We start from the raw sequence: 16293 nt of genomic DNA, 5'->3' as shown, positions 1-16293 counted from the left end.
CTCCTGCACGAAGGCGTCCTGCGTGGGCGTCCTGACTGGTGGCTGGAGGTGGCTCCGGACGCCTTCCTGGGTGTGCAGGGCGGGCTTGGTGCCCCTTGACTGGGGCCACCCTTGGCCTCGGCAGGAGGCCGCCCAGGGCCCTCAGGGACACAAGGCTCCCCCTGGCTCTCTGCTACTCCCGTCACCTGGGGTCGCTGCCTGATGAGGCCTGGAGGGTCTCCCTTCTAAAGTGTTTTGTTTTGTTTAATCCTCACCCGAGGATATTTCTCCATTGGTTTTTTGAGAGCGTGGAAGAAAGGGAAAGACACAGAGAAACATCGATTGGTTGCTCCTGCACAAGCCCCCACCAGGGCCTGGGCCGGGGAGGAGCCTGCAACCCAGGCCTGTGCCCTTGACCGGAATCGAACCAGAGACCCTTCGGTCCGCAGGCCGACGCGCTATCCACTGAGCAAACGGGCCAGGGCGAACGTGTTCTGTCTTGATGAAGGACGATGTTTGTCCAATTCCGAACTCCACCAGAAGCCTGAGACGAGGGCGCGGTGGTGTTTGAAGGGAATGTGTTTGATTGTCACTGGGGGTTGACGGGCCTTTGGACTGCCTGGCTGGTAAGTGCAGATCCGGACCCCGTCCCAGGCGAGGTGGGTAGCAGCCTACCGCCACCTTCTGGCCGCAGCCAGGCACTGACCACATGAAACCTAAAGGTTGGAACCCGGTCCGCTGGGGCTTGTGGGTGCTCCCTGGCCTCCCCGGTTCTGGTTGGGCTGTGAGAGGCTCAGGAGATGGGGGGAGTCGGCTCTTCAGGAAGCAGACGGGGGTTCCCAGCAGGAGGCTGATGATGACAGTGTGGGGGCCCGGAGGGGGGGGCAGGGGCTGGGGGGGCAAACCTGCCCGGGGCTCAGGGAGCAGAGGCCGCCGCTGGCGGGGACAGCCTGCCCGCAGCCTCGGGCCGGCGCCGGGGAGGAGGCCGCCCGCCCGGTATCGGCCCCCTGACCCATCTATCGCCAGATCTGGGCCGGGAGCCAGCCCGGAGGCGGGAGGCTGCATCCCGGGTCTGGTTTCTGCCTCCGTGCCCGGCGGCCCCAGGGGAGGAGGCCAGCCGCGTGGCCTGTGGCTGAGCCACCCTGTGTGGGTCCGACCGCGGCCGACACCGCAGGAGGGCGGCCACCCCGGGGGCGGGATGGGAGCGCGGAGGGAGGGCACGGGGCGGCCTGCGAGGGGGGGCGCAGGCAGCGCTGCGGGACGGGCCCTCGCCCTCCGCCCTCCGCCCTCCGCAGGGAGGGGCTGGGGAGGACTTGCCCCCCCCCACTCCTCCCCCCCCCCCCCCGCAGCCCCCGGGTGGGACCAGCCACACCGGGAAGCCGGAGGGTGCAGGGCAGGCAGGGGGCCTGATGGGCGACAGCCGAGCGCCCGGGGCGGCCCAGAGGCGCCTCGTCACCCCAGGCCGCGGGCTCCTGACCCTGGTGCCCTCGGGAGGTGCTGCCCGGCCCCCTGGGCGACCTCGGGGACCCAGCTCCTCGGGCGCGTGGGGTGCTGGGCGGGCGAGGAGCGGCCCAAGGAGACGCAGCTGCAGGCGAGGAGCACGCTCAGTACCGGCCGCTGCGGCTCAGGCAGAACCGGGCGGGCAGGGCGGGCGCAGAGCTCCGGGGTGCGGGAGCCACGCGCCGGCCGCACCGCGCACCCCGTTCCCCATTCCCCACGCACCGAGATGTGTGCACGCACTCCCGCCTCCACCCCCACCCGGCAGAGAGGGCACTTCCGCCGCTGCCTGGATCACAGCGTGTGTGGTCTGTGTGCATATGTGTGTACAGGTGTGTGTGCAGGTGTGTGTGCATATGTGTGTGCAGGTGTGTGCGCAGGTGTGTGTGCATGTGTGTGTACAGGTGTGTGTGCAGGTGTACATATGTGTGTGCAGGTGTGTATGTGCAGGTGTGTGCACCTGTGCTTGCTGCGCGGGCGGGGTGCTGGGGGTGCAGGAGCTCGGCCGGAGGGAAGACCTGGGCTCGGCACCCGGGCTGGGGCCTGGCCTTGGCACTGGCCGCCCGGGGACCGTCTCCCCCGGAGCCGGGGGTCCCTGAGCACCTTTCAGGGGGCGCTGTCACTGCCCGCACGCGTGACGCAATGTAGCAGCAGGTGGAGCGAGGAAAGGGTTCGCACTGACACCTCTGGGCCCCCACAGAACATGGCGAAATGGTCACGAGCCCCGGCCAGTTCCTGTGGACAGAGCGTCGGCCTGCTGACCAGGGTCCCGGGTTCGATTCCGGCCAAGGGCAAGGCCCAGGCCGCGGGCTCATCCCCAGGGGGGACGTGCAGGAGGCGGCCAATCAGCGATTCTCTCTCATCACTGCTGTTTCTCTCCCTTCCTGTCTGAAATCAATAAGAATATTTTAAGTGTTTTTAACTAAAAAAGCAAGTAGAGGAAAGGTGAAAAATAGATATAAAGTAATTTCGCATTAGAATTCTAAAAAAGACTAAAAGCATTTATGAGTAAAGTTGCTACAAACATTTATGTGCAGCCCAGCCGGCGTGGCTCAGTGGCCGAGTGTCAACCAGAAAGTCCAGGAGCAATTCCTGCTCAGGGCACATGCCCGGGTCACGGGCTCGAGCCCCAGGTGGAGCCAACCGGCCAGGGCCAGGCCCTCCTTCCTGGTCACCTCCCTCCCCTCCTCCCCTTGGCGGACTCGGGCCCCGGCGCCCGTGGTCACTCACAGGCGTCCGTCTCTCTGAACGGCTGCTGCGCCCACGGACAGCGGCTCGGCTCCAGGAATGGAGGCCGCGTGTGCCGTGGCCTTGAGGAGGCGGCCCGCCGTCCTCGCTGAGCTCCGGGCCAGTGACCTTCCTGCCTCCCCCCCTCGCCCGGGCCCTGCCTCCCCCCCCCCTCGCCCGGGCCCTGCCTCCCCCCCTCGCCCCTGGGCACCGCTCCCCACAGAGGGGACGGAGGCCCTCACCTCAGACCCCCACACGCCCTTTGGAGACTCCGTGGAGAGATTTCCACTAGAGCACCCTCTCCGACCCCTCAGCCCATCTCCTCCCGCCCTCCCCGCCCCAAAGTCAGGGAGTTGACCCGGGTTCTAGGCTTGATTTGCTGGGAGTCGCTCGCTCCCAGGACTCGGGATCCTGAGCTCGAGCCACAGGCGGGGCCAGCTCTTTCTCAGACCCGTTCCCGTGGGGACGCTCTGTGCTTGAGCCTGTGATGTATTCTGTATTTCCCCGTCCTTTGGAGCGTTTTTATTCCCGCGTGTATGCGGAGTCTCTTCTAGCTACATGTCAAGATCAACCTCTGTATTTTTCGCCCTGGCTGGTGTGGCTCAGTGGATAGAGCATCAGCCTGTGGACTGAAGCGTCCCGGGTTCGATTCCGATCAAGGGCACATGCCCGGGTTGTGGGCTCGATCCCCAGTAGGGGGCGTGCAGGAGGCAGCCAATCAGTGATTCTCTCTCATCATGGATGTTTCTCCCTCTCCCTTCCTCTCTGAAATTGATAAAAATATATAAATTTTAAAAATGTCTGCTTTTCCACCGCACCTCCTGTGGCTTAAGTGTCCCAGGACGCCGCTTGGTTGCTCGCAGGCTAGAACACTGACGAGCGGACGCAGGCGCCTTCCCTCTGAACCAGCCTCAACCTAACCCCCCTTCCCCCAGGAGGTGCGCCCGGGGAATTGTCCGGAGCTGTGCCTGTGTGTGGCCGCCCACGTCCCGCTGCCTCAGTGTTTCCCGTCCCCCTGATGCGCGGCGAAGGGGACGTTTCTCATCGTCCGAGCGTGTGACCTGTGTGCCTGGCACGGTGTCTGATGCGTGACGGGTCCGTCACAGCGGATTTCTTGAATATCACGGAAATGATAACCTGGGTTTGCAAATAGAACTCTTTACTGCGGCGAGGAGGGAAGTCGGTGCCCGGCGCGGGTCACGCGCTCAGAGAATACATCACCAGGACGCTGGCCTCGCGGCTCCGGGACACCACGCACACCACGCTGGCGCTGTCGCAGAGCGCCGTGGAGTAGTAGCTGCAAAGGAAGCACGGGAGGGGCCGGAGGTCTATTGTGGGGTTTTTGTTTTCTTTTTAAAATTTATTGATTTCAGAGAGAAAGGGAGAGGGAGGGAGGGGGAGAGGGAGAGGGAGAGAGAAACATCAACGAGAGAGAATCATTGATCGGCTGCCTCCTGCACAGCCCCCACTGGAGATCGAGCCCTCAACTGGGCATGAGCCCTGACCAGGAATTGAACCCGGGACCTTTGAGTCCGCAGGCCAATGCTCTATCCACTGAGCCACACCGGCCGGGGCAAAGGATCTCTTTGTTTAGAGTTAGACCCTAGGATCCCTTTGCTGAACTAGACACTGGGAGCCGCGAGGAGGCGTCGGCGCAAAGCAGGGCTCACCAGCTGGGCGTGGGGTCGGCCCGCCTCTGCTCCAGGTGACAGCAGCTCCTGAGGCGCGAGCTGCCGCCGCCCTCCTCCCACGCGTACAGGTGCAGGTAGTTGTCCATGGACGTGGTGAGGACGTGGAGCGAGTCCTGCGGAGGAGAGCCGGGGTGAGCGGCGCCCGTCGGAGCCTGCGCGCGGCAGGAGGAGGGCGCACGCACCATCCACAGGTGGCAGATGGGGTCCTGGTGGTGGTCGAACCGCTGCAGCAGGCCGCCGTGGATGGAGAAGAGGAACAGGTGGGAGCCGCTCTCGAAGACGATCGTGGCCCCGTCCCGGACCCCCATCCGAAACGGGCTCTCCATCCCGTCCGGCAGCATGAAGCTCGCAACCTGGTGCGCTGTTTTCGGGGGAAACGCGCGCACTCGTGACCAGGCCGACTCCGGGCCGTGTGGTCAGAACCACGTCCTCACCCTGAACGAGGAGCCAGACTCCCGCCCGCCCGCCCGCCCGCGGGGCTCAGGGGCTGAGCGGCGACCTGGGAGCCAGGAGGTCCCGGTCTGATTCATGGTCAGGGCACAGGCCCGGGTTGGGGCTCGATCCCCAGTGGGGGCCGGCAGGGGCAGCCGATCCATGATTCCCTCTCATCATTGATGTTTCTCTCTCTCCCTCTCCCTTCGTCTCTGAAATCAATATATATATATTACTATAATATAACTTAATTTTTAAAATATATTTTATTGATTTTTTACAGAGAGGAAGAGAGAGGGATAGAGAGTTAGAAACATCGATGAGAGAGAAACATCGATCAGCTGCCTCCTGCACACCCCCTACTGGGGATGTGCCCGCCACCAAGGTCCATGCCCTTGACCGGAACCGAACCTGGGACCCTTCAGTCTGCAGGCCGACGCTCTATCCACTGAGCCACACCGGTTAGGGCAATAACAATATATTTAAAAATAAAAGCGAATCAGACAGGCCTCCGGCTGAGCAAGCCCCGCCCGCAGGGAGCCGGCGCCCTCGGCACACCTTCCACCACGGTCCCGCCAGCAGGGCTCCTGGCGGCCAGGTCAAAGGTGCTGAACCCGGTCCTCCGGAACAAGGCTCTCCGGAACATCATCGTCACCCTGTTGGCGCACCGCAGGGCCCAGCAGGCTTGGCTGCAAAACGCAAACGGGAGGGAGGCGCACAGCGGGGCGCCGTCCCCGGGCCGGAGCAGGCCCTCGGCGGAGAACACCTGTGGGGAGAGCAGGGGCTGCCGCGTCTCAGGCCACGCCAGGAAACCCTCCTCCACACCCTCCCCTGCGCGCCCAGCTGCCGGGGCCCGGGGGGCTAGAGCGTCGGCCTTCGGACCGAAGGGTCCCGGGTTCGATGCTGGTCAAGGGCACATGCCAGGGCTCTATCCACGGAGCCAACCGGCCAGGGCCAGGCCCTCCTTCCTGGTCACCTCCCTCCCCTCCTCCTCTTGGCAGACTCAGGCCCCGGCGCCCATGGTCACTCACAAGCGTCCGTCTCTGTGAACGGCTGCTGCGCCCACGGACAGCGGCTCAGCTCCAGGAATGGAGCCTGCGTGCGCCGTGGCCTTGAGGGGGCGGCCCGCCGTCCTTGCTGGGCTCCGGGCCAGTGACCTTCCTGCCTCCCCCCTCGCCCTGACCCTCCCGAGGCCGAGGCCGAGCACAGGCGGCCTACCTTTGGCATCATGTGCGGGTGAGACCCGCCGGCGAAGACCCACTTCCTGTTGGGCGAGCAGTGCAGGTGGTCCACGGTGTAGTTGAACGCATGGACGAGGGACACGCTGTCCAGCCGGGGCGCCGTCAGCGTGTAGATGTCCCCTTCCGAGTCGCCCACCTGCAGGCAGGGCACCCCGCCCCTCGTCACGGGCAGAAACCCAGAGCCGGGGGGCAGCCTGGTGGCGGGGCGGGGCCACCATGTCTTTCTTTTTAAAAAAATATTTTTATTGATTTCAGAGAGGAAGGGAAAGGGAGAGAGAGAAACATCAATGAGGAAAGAAATCATAGATCGGCTGCCTCCTGCACGCCCCACACTGGGGATCGAGCGCACAACCGGGCACGCGCCCTGACCAGAATCGAACCCGGGACCCTTCCGTCTACAGGCCGATGCTCTATCCACTGAGCCACACCGGCCAGGGCGGTGCCACCATTTCTTCAGTCACAGGGTGGAGACGCACTCCTCTGGCCAGCCTGCCCCGTGGGGTCGCGGGGTCGCAGGGATGATCCCAAGGACTACGATGTCCTGAGCCCCGAGCACCAGGCTAGTGACTCCCTCGCACAGCGACCCTCTGCTCTTTCCCCAGTGCCCCCCCAAACCCTCGCCTCTCCCTCCCGGGCGCCTGTCCACGCTCACGTCCTCCGCGATGAGACGCGCCGAAGAAGAAACGAGGGAGGACGGAATCCCGGGCGGCTCCGTGTTCGGAGGAATTGCTGAGGACGTGCGTGCCTGAGGGGCAGCCAAGGCCAAGGTGGCGGCAGGCACCGGAGCTGCGGCTCCAGAGGCGGCGAGAACAGAGACACCCCAGGAGGACAGGGGAGCCCTGGCCGGTGTGGCTCAGTGGATAGAGCGTCGGCCCACGGCCTGAAGGCTCCCGGGTTCAAGTCCAGTCAAGGGCACGGACCCGGTGGCAGGTTCCGGCCCTGGTTGGAGTGCGTGCAGGAGGCAACCCATTGCTGTCTCTCTCTCCCATCGATCTCTCCCTTCCCCTTCCGCTCTCCCTAAAAAAAAAAGTCAATGGGAAATATCCTCAGGTGAGGATTTACAAGAACATGCCTGGCCAGCGTGGCTCAGTGGTTGAGCATCAACCTATGAACCAGGAGGTCACGGTTCGATTCCCAGTCAGGACACATGCCCAGGTTATAAGCTTGATCCCTAGTGTGGGGTGTGCAAGAGGCAGCCGATCAATGATTCTCTCTCATCATTAATGTTTAGCTCTCTCTCTCTCCCTCTCCCTCTCCCTTCCTCTCTGAAATCAATAAAAAATATTTTTTAAAAAGATTCAATGCAATCCCCATTAAAATACCAATAGCATATTTCACAGACCTAGAATAAACTCTCCAAAAATCCATATGGAATAAAAAGAGACCCTGAATAGCCATAGCAATCCCGAGAAAGAAGAATGAAGTTGGAGGGATCATAATACCAAATTTCAAGCTCTATTACAAAGCCACAGTTCTCAAAACTGCCTGGTACTGGCCCAAGAGCAGACACATAGACCAAATGAACAGACCAGAGGCCCCAGAAATCGACCCAAGCCACTAGGCCCAATTCATATTTGACAAAGGAGGCAAGAGCACACAACGGAGTCAAGACAGTCTCTTCAATAAATGGTGCTGGGAAAACTGGTCAGATACATGCAAAAAATGAAACTAGGTCACCAACTCACACCACACACAAAACAAACGCAAAATGGCTAAAGGAGCCGAAATCGGTTTGGCTCAGTGGATAGAGCGTCGGTCTGAGGACTGGGGGGTCCCAGGTTCGATTCTGGTCAAGGGCATGTACATTGGTTGCGGGCACATCCCCGGTGGGGAGTGTGCAGGAGGCAGCTGGTCGATGTTTCTCTCTCATCGATGTTTCTAGTTCTCTGTCCCTCTCCCTTTCTCTCTGTAAAAAAAATCAATAAAATATAAAAAAAAAAGTGGCTAAAGGACTTCAATGTAAGACAGAAAACCATAAACATCTTAGAGGAATCCACAGGCAGCAAAATAGCAGACATATGTCTCAGCAATACCTTCACCGACACAGCTCCTAGGGCAGTGGAGACGAAGGAGAAAGGAACAGGGGGCGACATCGAAATGAAAAGCTGCTGCACAGCAAGAGAAACCATCCACAGAACGAGAGAGCCCGCTGCGTGGGAGACATATTTGCCAACATTCTCTACAGTAATAATAATGGAAGCATAATATGCTAATTAGACCGGACAGCCCAACGACCTTCCGGATGTCCTTCCGGGTGACCTTCCGGACGAAGCCGGGGCTGCGAGGGCCGAGGTATCTGATAAGGGTTTCGTCTCAAAAATTAAAATAAATAAGAAGAAGGCAGGTTGGGAGGTGGCCGTCATGGGGCCCAGCCCCTGCCCAGGCCGCGGGCGCCGAGGCCCTCCCGCTCACCATGAGGATGGGGCCGTCGTCCGTGAGGACCGGCTCCAAGGAGAAGCAGCGCTTGGGCATGCTGCGCGTGGCCAGCGGCTCGGCGTCCCGGCAGTTCCACACCTTGACGGTCTCCTCCTGGTCCACGGTGAACGCCAGCGACCTCTGGGGCAGGGTGGCCAGGTACTTGATGGTGGCCCGCTGGGCGGGGCTGGACCAGATCATGGAGCCCTGGGAGGGGGCGCGTGGGTCAGGGGCGCGCGGTCTCCCCGCTGACTTGGACGCTTCCTCCTGACCAGGCGTCTCCTTTGCAGGAACAGAGCTAAGGAAGTTCTGCTCCATCGCCGCCACGGGAGGGCCGTGAACAGGAGGGGGTAGGAAGCCCCGCCCGGTGTGGCTCAGTGGGTGGAGCGTCGGCCTGCAGACTGAAGGGTCCCGGGCTGGATCCGGTCAAGGGCACACACCTCGGTGCAGGCTCCTCCCCGGCCCGGGCCCTGGTCAGGGCTCATGCAGGAGGCAACCCGTCCATGTCTCTCCCATGGATGTTCCTCTCTCTCCCCCTTCCGTTCGCTCCCTTCCACTCTTTCTAAAAACACCCAAAATCAGTGGGAAACACGTCCTCAGGGGCGGGTGGGAAATGTGAAAGGTGAATTCTCCGTGGGCTCTAGTCTAAGCGAAGGGTCGCACGTTGCCGACGAGAAGACCTGGTGGGAAGCGTTTCTGTGGCCAACCGAGCGGCCCCTCCCTCCCCGCACGTCCTCGCCCGGGGGACGGGGTGGCCACAGGGCGCGACCCGGTGCTCGTGGCCGGACTCACCTCCTGCACATCCCAGGCGTAGAGCATGCGCCGCGAGGACGCCGAGCAGAGGATGGACTTCTGACCCGTCAGGGAGGGGCCACCTCCTGAGAGATACGCCAGCGGCCCCAGGATTCCTGGAAGGCAACACAGGCCGTGCTGGGCCCCGACGCGCGAGGACGCCCCGTGAGGAAGGAGAGCTTCCTGCCACCTTCAAGGAGGACAGGACGGAGACGGCTCCGCCTCACTCACACCCGGCCCCTGGGGAGAGGTGGCCGTTTGCTTTTCCTCGTTAACCTCAGTTTCCACAGCTATAACATGGGGATTGGAATAATTCCACCGGGTCCTCGCCGGTGTGCTCAGTGGATAGAGCGTCAGCCTGCGGACTGAAGGGTCCCGGTCAGGGGGTCAGGGCACAGGCCGGGGATGCAGGCTCCGTCCCCAGTAGGGGGCGTGCAGGAGGCAGCTGATCCATGATTCTCATCACTGATGTTTCTCTCTCCCCCTTCCTCTCTGAGATCAATGAAAATAAATAATCAATGTTTCTTGTCCTTTAAAACGTGTGTTCGAGGAGGGACGGGAAGCCTTTGGGAAAGGGAGTCACGGGCCGGCTTTCTGTTGTGCAGAGACCATGCTGGCTCCTCCAGGCAGCACAGAGGACGGGATGGGGGATGGGGGACAGGGCACGGGGCATGGGGGACGGGGGACGGGACGGGGGACAGGGGACAGGGGACGGGACAGGGGACAGGGCACAGGGCACGGGGGACGGGGGACGGGGGACGGGGGACGGGGGACGGGGGATGGGGGACAGGGCATGGGACAGGGGTTGGGATGGGGCACAGGGGACGGGGGACAGGGCACAGGGCACAGGGGACGGGACAGGGGACGGGATGGGGACAGGGACGCGGCCAGGCAGGGGCCAGTGCTTATCATCACAGCAGCTCAGTCCCGTTATGTCTTCCTTCCCTTTCTCTTCTCTGAATGAGCACACACACATACACACACACACGCACACATGAGCACACACATGCGCTGTGCGTGCACACACACGCACGAGCACAGACACGCTTGCGCACACACAACCCAAACCGGTGCGTTTCCTCCACCGCGAACCAGAGGCCGTCCCGCACCGAGGCTGCCCGTGGCCTCCCTGTAGGAGAAGTCCTGCGGCCGCGCCCGCGCCATGCGGAGCTCACGCCGGGCCTGGGCCAGGAAGAGCTGCTTCCACGCGGGCACCTGCGGGGCCTCCCAGGGGCCGCGCCATCGGCTCCGACACAGGCTCCTGGGAGGCACAGCCCGTCAGGCGGCCGCCCCCCCCCCCCCGCCCCTGCCCAGCCGCCAGGCCTCCGCTCCCTCCCAGGGACACCTGCCGCCTCCCCTGCCCTCCCCTCCCCCGGCCCCCTCCTCCCCTCCTCGTCCCCCGGCCGTGCCTCCACAGGTGCTCGTCGTCCGCCATCTTGCTCCAGTACTTGGGGAGAGAAGGGGGAGAAGCAGGCAACTGGTACCCCAACGTGGCGCTCCGTCACCATCTTGTCCTGGGAGCAAGGCCCACGCGGGCAGCGAGCCACCACCGCTCTCCGGGCCGCCCGGGCGGGGCCCACGGCCGTGGTGCGGGCAGAGGCGGTCGCTGCGGGACGGGCCCTCCTGGGAGACGCGGGGGCTGCCTGGGCTTCGAGAGCCGCCCGTCAGCACGACTCCGGGCCCCGTGGTCACGTTCATGGAACAGAACGGCCCCGAGGGTGAGGGGCGCTGGCCCGACGGCCACGTGCCGCCTGCTGTCTGCCAACGGGCACCAGAGTGGCCAGGAGACCCCCGGCTCCCGGGGACACGGTGGGCGCGCCGGCCCGAACGCGGTCGCGTTAGGGACAGTGAAGGCCGCGTGGGGTGACGCTGGGGGCGCCAAGGTCCCGAGGCCCGAGAGCAAGGGGAGGGCCCGGTGCCGGCTCCAAGAAGGCAGACGGAGCGGGGGGCGGGGGGCGCTCACCTTGCTCACCTGGCCCGCCCGCAGCAAGCTGGCGGCGTCCAGGAAGGAGAAGACGTGCAGCATGGGCACCTCGGGCAGCGGCACCTGCACCTCCACCTCCATCTCCATCGCCACCTCCATCTCGTGGCCGAGCCGTGGCCGGCTCCCGCCCCCGCCGCAGGCCGCCCTGCATTTAACGGCCCTGCGCCCCGGGAGGGTGCCCACCTGCCGTCGGGCGGAGCTGGAGGGAACCGGCTGCAGGTGCACCAGCCCAGCCTCCGCTCCACCTGCTGAGGGCGGGCTCTGGCTGCGGGCGGCCCCCCACCCGCTGTTCTCAATGGACGCTGCGTTCCCAGGGACAGCTGCCGCCGCCAAGCCACGTTTTGCTTGAATCTTTGTTATTTTATTCATTTATTTTTTTAAAGAAAGGTGCCACTTTTTTTTTATTGAGGTATTATATGTGTACATATCTTACCATTCCCCCCCACCCCACACCCATACATGCCCTCACCCCCCAGAGTTTTGCGTCCATTGGTTATGCTTACATGCATGCATACAAGTCCTTCGTTTGATTTCTTATCTCCCCCACCTCTCCCTAACTTTCCCCCTGTAATTTGAAAGTCTGTTTGTTGCTTTACTGTCTCTGTATCTATCTTTTTGTTCATCAGTTTATAATGATCTTTATTATCCATAAATGAGTGAGATCATGTGGTATTTTTCTTTCATTGACTGGCTTATTTCACTTAACATAATGTTCTCCAATTCCATCCAGGTTGCTGCAAATGATGAGAATTCCTTCTTTTTTATGGCAGCATAGTATTCCATTGTGTAGATGTACCACAGTTTTCTGATCCAGTCATCTGCTGACGGGCACCTAGGCTGTTTCAGAATCTTAGCTATTGTAAATTGTGCTGCTATGAACATAGGGGTGCATATATCCTTTCTGATTGGTGTTTCTAGTTTCTTCGGATATATTCCCAGGAGTGGGATTACTGGGTCAAATGGGAGTTCCATTTTCAGTTTTTTGAGGAAACTCCATACTGTTCTCCACAGAAAGGTGCCACTTTTAAAAAATATATGTTTTATTCATTTCAGAGAGGAAGGGAGAGAGAAACATCCATGATGAGAGAGAATCATGGATCGGCTGCCTCCTGCAGCCCCACAGTGGGGATCGAGCCCACAACCTGGGCCTGTGCCCTGACCGGGAATCGAACCGTGACCTCCTGGTTCATAGGTCGACGCTCAGCCACTGAGCCACGCCGGCCGGGCAGACCTGTTCTCTTCTGAACATCTGTACTTTGAGGCTTAAAGGCAGCTCAGACCTGACGTGTTTACACAGAATTCTTTCTGGTCCCGCCGCGTGCATTCTCTGTGTCCCAGGAGTCGCCCATGTCACTTACATTCACCCTCTTGCTCCACGTTGCCTAGATTTCTCGTTGCTGGTGACCCCCCTCTTCTCGTGGAGCCCCCATCCCTTCCCCCACACACTGCCCTCCCCGCCCACCCACTCTCTCCACACCCAGTTTTCCCTAAAGCCGTGGTCGGCAAACTGCGGCTCACGAGCCACATGCGGCTCTTTGGCCCCTTGCGTGTGGCTCTTCCACAAAATACCACGGCCTGGGCGAGTCTATTTTGAAGAAGTGGCGTTAGAAGAAGTTTAAGTTTAAAAAATTTGGCTCTCCAAAGAAATTTCAGTCATTGTACTGTTGATGTTTGGCTCTGTTGACTAATGAGTTTGCCGACCACTGGCCTAAAGTAACACTTCCCGGCGGGTTCCGCTCCTCAGCTCCTGGGTTTGCTCTCGGTCCCCGCAGAGCCTGCGAGAGGGTGTAAGTGAGTTAAGCCCACGTGTTGGTGTGTCTGTTCTCCCTCGATGGGCTGTGAGTTCTCTGATGAAAGGGATCTGTCTGACTCACTGGGGAATGAACCACAGGCCAGGCTTGTTTTGCAAACAGAAGATTGGATTACCCACAGCGGAGGGAGGGTGGGCGGACGCGCTCTGGGCCGATGGGCAGCACGAGGCCCTGGGGGCCGGCCCTGCGGCGACCCTGGTGCATGCCGGGCGCTCCGGCCCAATGTGGGGGCCGGTGGGAAGGAAGCTCAGGCTTCGTTTTCCCTGTTGAAAATCAGCCTGCGGACTGAAGGGTCCTAGGTTCGATTCCGGTCTAGGGCATGTACCTTGGTTGCGGGCACATCCCCAGTAGGAGGTGTAGGTGTGCAGGAGGCAGCTGGTCGATGTTTCTCTCATTGATGTTTCTAGCTCTTTATCCCTCTCCCTTCCTCTCTGTAAAAAATCAATAAAATATATATTTTTAAAAAAATGGGCCAGACCTACTTGAAGAGGACCTAAAAAAAAATTTTTTTTAAAAGCTGTAAGTCTCATACCAGCTGTAAGACTCAGGAATATTTTCCTAAAGGACCTGGGGGCCATCTCTTTGAAATACAAACACCCTAGCCAGTTCGGCTCAGTGGCTAGAGCGTCGGCCTGTGGACCGAAGGGCTCCCGGGCTCAATTCTGGTCAAGGGCAGGTACCTGGGTTGCAGGCTCCTCCCCGGCCTGGGGCTCGTGCAGGAGGCAGCCTATCGGTGTGTTTCTCTCATGTTGATGTTTCTCTCTCTTTCCCTCTCTCTTCCAATCTCTCTAAAATCAATGGGAAATGTCCTCGGTTGGGGATTAAAAAATAAAGTGTAATTTTTTAAAAAAGAGAGAAATTTCTTTTCCGCTTCTACAAAACCAGTGAACACCTGGTCGCCCCCCGCAGGGGCGTGTAGAATGAGCCGTGTGTGACAACCGGTGGCCACACCCTCTGGCGCCCGGAGGGCACGGCCATGGCCGGGGCTGCGGCCTCAGAGCCGATGGGATGTCCCCGTCCTCCGTCCCAGGGGGGGGGGGGGGGGGCTGGGAGACGCCTCACCTTCGGGCGGTGCTGATCCGGCTCGAAGAAGACCCCGCCTCCACGTGGGAGGGCTGTGTTCAGTGGCCGCCCCTGAAATGCAGGCTAAGGCGGCGGTGTGCCCGCAGCTGTGCCCGCAGCGAGCTGGCCCTCTCGGACGGACGGTGACGAGAAAACGGGGACCTGTTTAAGGAAGAGGGGGTGGGAGGCGGGGGCTCCGAGCCAGAGGCTGTGGGGTCGGCTGCCTGGCTCACTGAGAAGCCGGAGCAAAGGGCCCTGAGGCCGGTCAGGGCTCAGCCAGGAGGGGCTGCCGCTGCCCACTGCTCCCGGGTTCCAGTCTCCGGGTCCCTCAGAGGAAGAGGGGGGAGGGAACAGCCCCGGCACGCTCCCCGGGGGAGGCCCACGCTGGGGGCCTTGTGCTGAGGGTGTCTCTCTGTCTCTGTCTGTCTCCCTCTGTCTCTGTCTCTGTCTCTCTGTCTCCCTCTGTCTCTGTCTCTGTCTGTCTCTCTCTGTCTCTGTCTGTCTCTGTCTCTGTCTCTCTGTCTGTCTCTCTCTGTCTCTCTCTCTTTCTGTCTCTGTCTCTCTGTCTCTGTCTCTCTCTCTGTCTCTCTCTGTCTCTGTCTCTCTCTGTCTCTGTCTCTCTGTCTCTGTCTCTGTCTCTCTGTCTCTGTCTGTCTCTCTCTGTCTCTGTCTCTCTCTGTCTCTCTCTCTCTGTCTCTCTCTCTCTGTCTGTCTCTCCCGCCCCCTCAGGTGGGAACCTCGGGGGCGGGTCTCAGTAGAATACTCATCAGCTCCCAGGTCAGCTCTGTCAGGGCCACGGTCTCCACTGCTGTCGGCCCAGGACAGGGCACTAGTCGAGGCCGCGCCCGAGGCAGCCCTGTCACCCGTCCGGTTTGGCCGCTTTTCTGGGCCTGGAGCTGGAACACACTGAGGCCTCCATGTTACCTCCAGGGAGGAAAGGTCAGGGTTCACACCCCTGGCCAGCGATGTGCGGGGTCACCCTAGGGACGAGGGGCCTTCCGCCCCGGTGACCGTGCCTGGGCCAGGTCCTCGTGTCCGCCAACCGCCCGTAGGAGTCACGTGGGTTTTCCCTCCGCGGTTGGGGACACTCAGACGTTGGTGGGGAGACGGCCCTGCTCACTGCGTCTCCCGGTGTGTGGGTGCCGGGTGGGGGCTGTGAAGGGGGGACAGGACGGTGCATCAGGGGGTCTCCGCTCCCGGACATGGACTTGGGTCCGTGGCACAGGCCTTCGCTACCTGGGGCTGTCTGCTCCCATCGCTCTGGAAATGCCGGAGAGTTTCTCCGCCAGTTAATGCTGACAGTCTGTTTGGGCACTTTCCTTAGCTACCAGTAGTTGTTTACACTACATTTTTAAAAAACACATTTTTATTGATTTCAGAGAGAGAAGGAGAGAGAGAGAGAGAAACATCCATGATGAGAGAGAATCATGGATCGGCTGCCTCCTGCACGCCCCTTACTGGGGATCAAGCCCACAACACAGGCATGTGCCCCTGACCGGAATCGAACCCAGGACCCTTCAGTCCGCAGGCCGACGCTCCATCCACCGAGCCAAACCAGCCAGGGCTGCACTACTTCTTTTTTTTTTTTTTTAATATATTTTATTGATTTTTTACAGAGAAGAAGAGAGAGGGATAGAGAGTTAGAAACATCGATCAGCTGCCTCTTGCACACCCCCCACTGGGGATGTGCCCGCAGCCAAGGCACATGCCCTTGACCGGAATCGAACCTGGGACCCTTGAGTCCGCAGGCCGACGCTCCATCCACCGAGCCAAACCGGCTTCAGCTGCACTACTTCTTTAAAAATACGTTTTTATTGATTTTTGGGAGAAAGAGAGGAAGGGAGAGGGAGAGAAAGAGAAACATCGGTGGGCTGCCTCCTGCACGCCCCCTACCGGGGATCCAGCCCGCCAGGCATGTGCCCCGACAGGGACTCTAACGGGCCATCTTTGGGCCCAGGGACAACACTCACCCCGCGTGCTTCAGATGTCTAAGCCTGTACTTGTCCTACCACATGGCCGACCTCAGCTCCTCCCCGCCAGCCCCCCGCTCTCCATCCCTGCTTCACCCTGTCCCCCTACTTTGAGGAAGTTGGGAGTCGGCTGGGAGTCAGCGTTTCCATCCTCCCGGCTCTGGGCCAGAGCTCCCTCCTCCGCCGTCCGGC

At 61.0% G+C, this 16293-nt stretch overlaps 1 protein-coding gene across 1 annotated transcript; it reads right to left on the bottom strand.

The window, feature by feature from the left end:
- Nucleotides 1-3640: 3640 nt before the first annotated feature.
- FBXW12 (F-box and WD repeat domain containing 12) lies at nucleotides 3641-6292 on the bottom strand. The gene is made up of 5 exons (XM_079794609.1): nucleotides 6045-6292; nucleotides 5385-5592; nucleotides 4577-4755; nucleotides 4374-4507; nucleotides 3641-4000 (listed from the first exon to the last, which is right to left on the bottom strand). Exons 1-5 carry the CDS (start codon nucleotides 6054-6056, stop codon nucleotides 3901-3903), a joined length of 633 nt encoding a protein of 210 aa, XP_079650735.1. The 5' UTR covers nucleotides 6057-6292; the 3' UTR covers nucleotides 3641-3900.
- Nucleotides 6293-16293: the final 10001 nt, after the last annotated feature.

The sequence above is a fragment of the Cnephaeus nilssonii genome (genome assembly GCF_951640355.1).
Source record: "Cnephaeus nilssonii genome assembly, chromosome: 17".
In the NCBI taxonomy this organism is placed as follows: Eukaryota; Metazoa; Chordata; class Mammalia; order Chiroptera; family Vespertilionidae; genus Cnephaeus; species Cnephaeus nilssonii.
This window is presented reverse-complemented; position numbering and strand designations above follow the sequence as displayed.

Coding starts and splice junctions, on each gene's coding strand:
- FBXW12 (XM_079794609.1), bottom strand. Junction 4,756..5,384: donor TGGCGGGACCGTGGTGGAAG/GTGTGCCGAGGG, acceptor CCCCGAAAACAG/CGCACCAGGTTGCGAGCTTC. Junction 4,001..4,373: donor GCCGACCCCACGCCCAGCTG/GTGAGCCCTGCT, acceptor CTTCCTTTGCAG/CTACTACTCCACGGCGCTCT.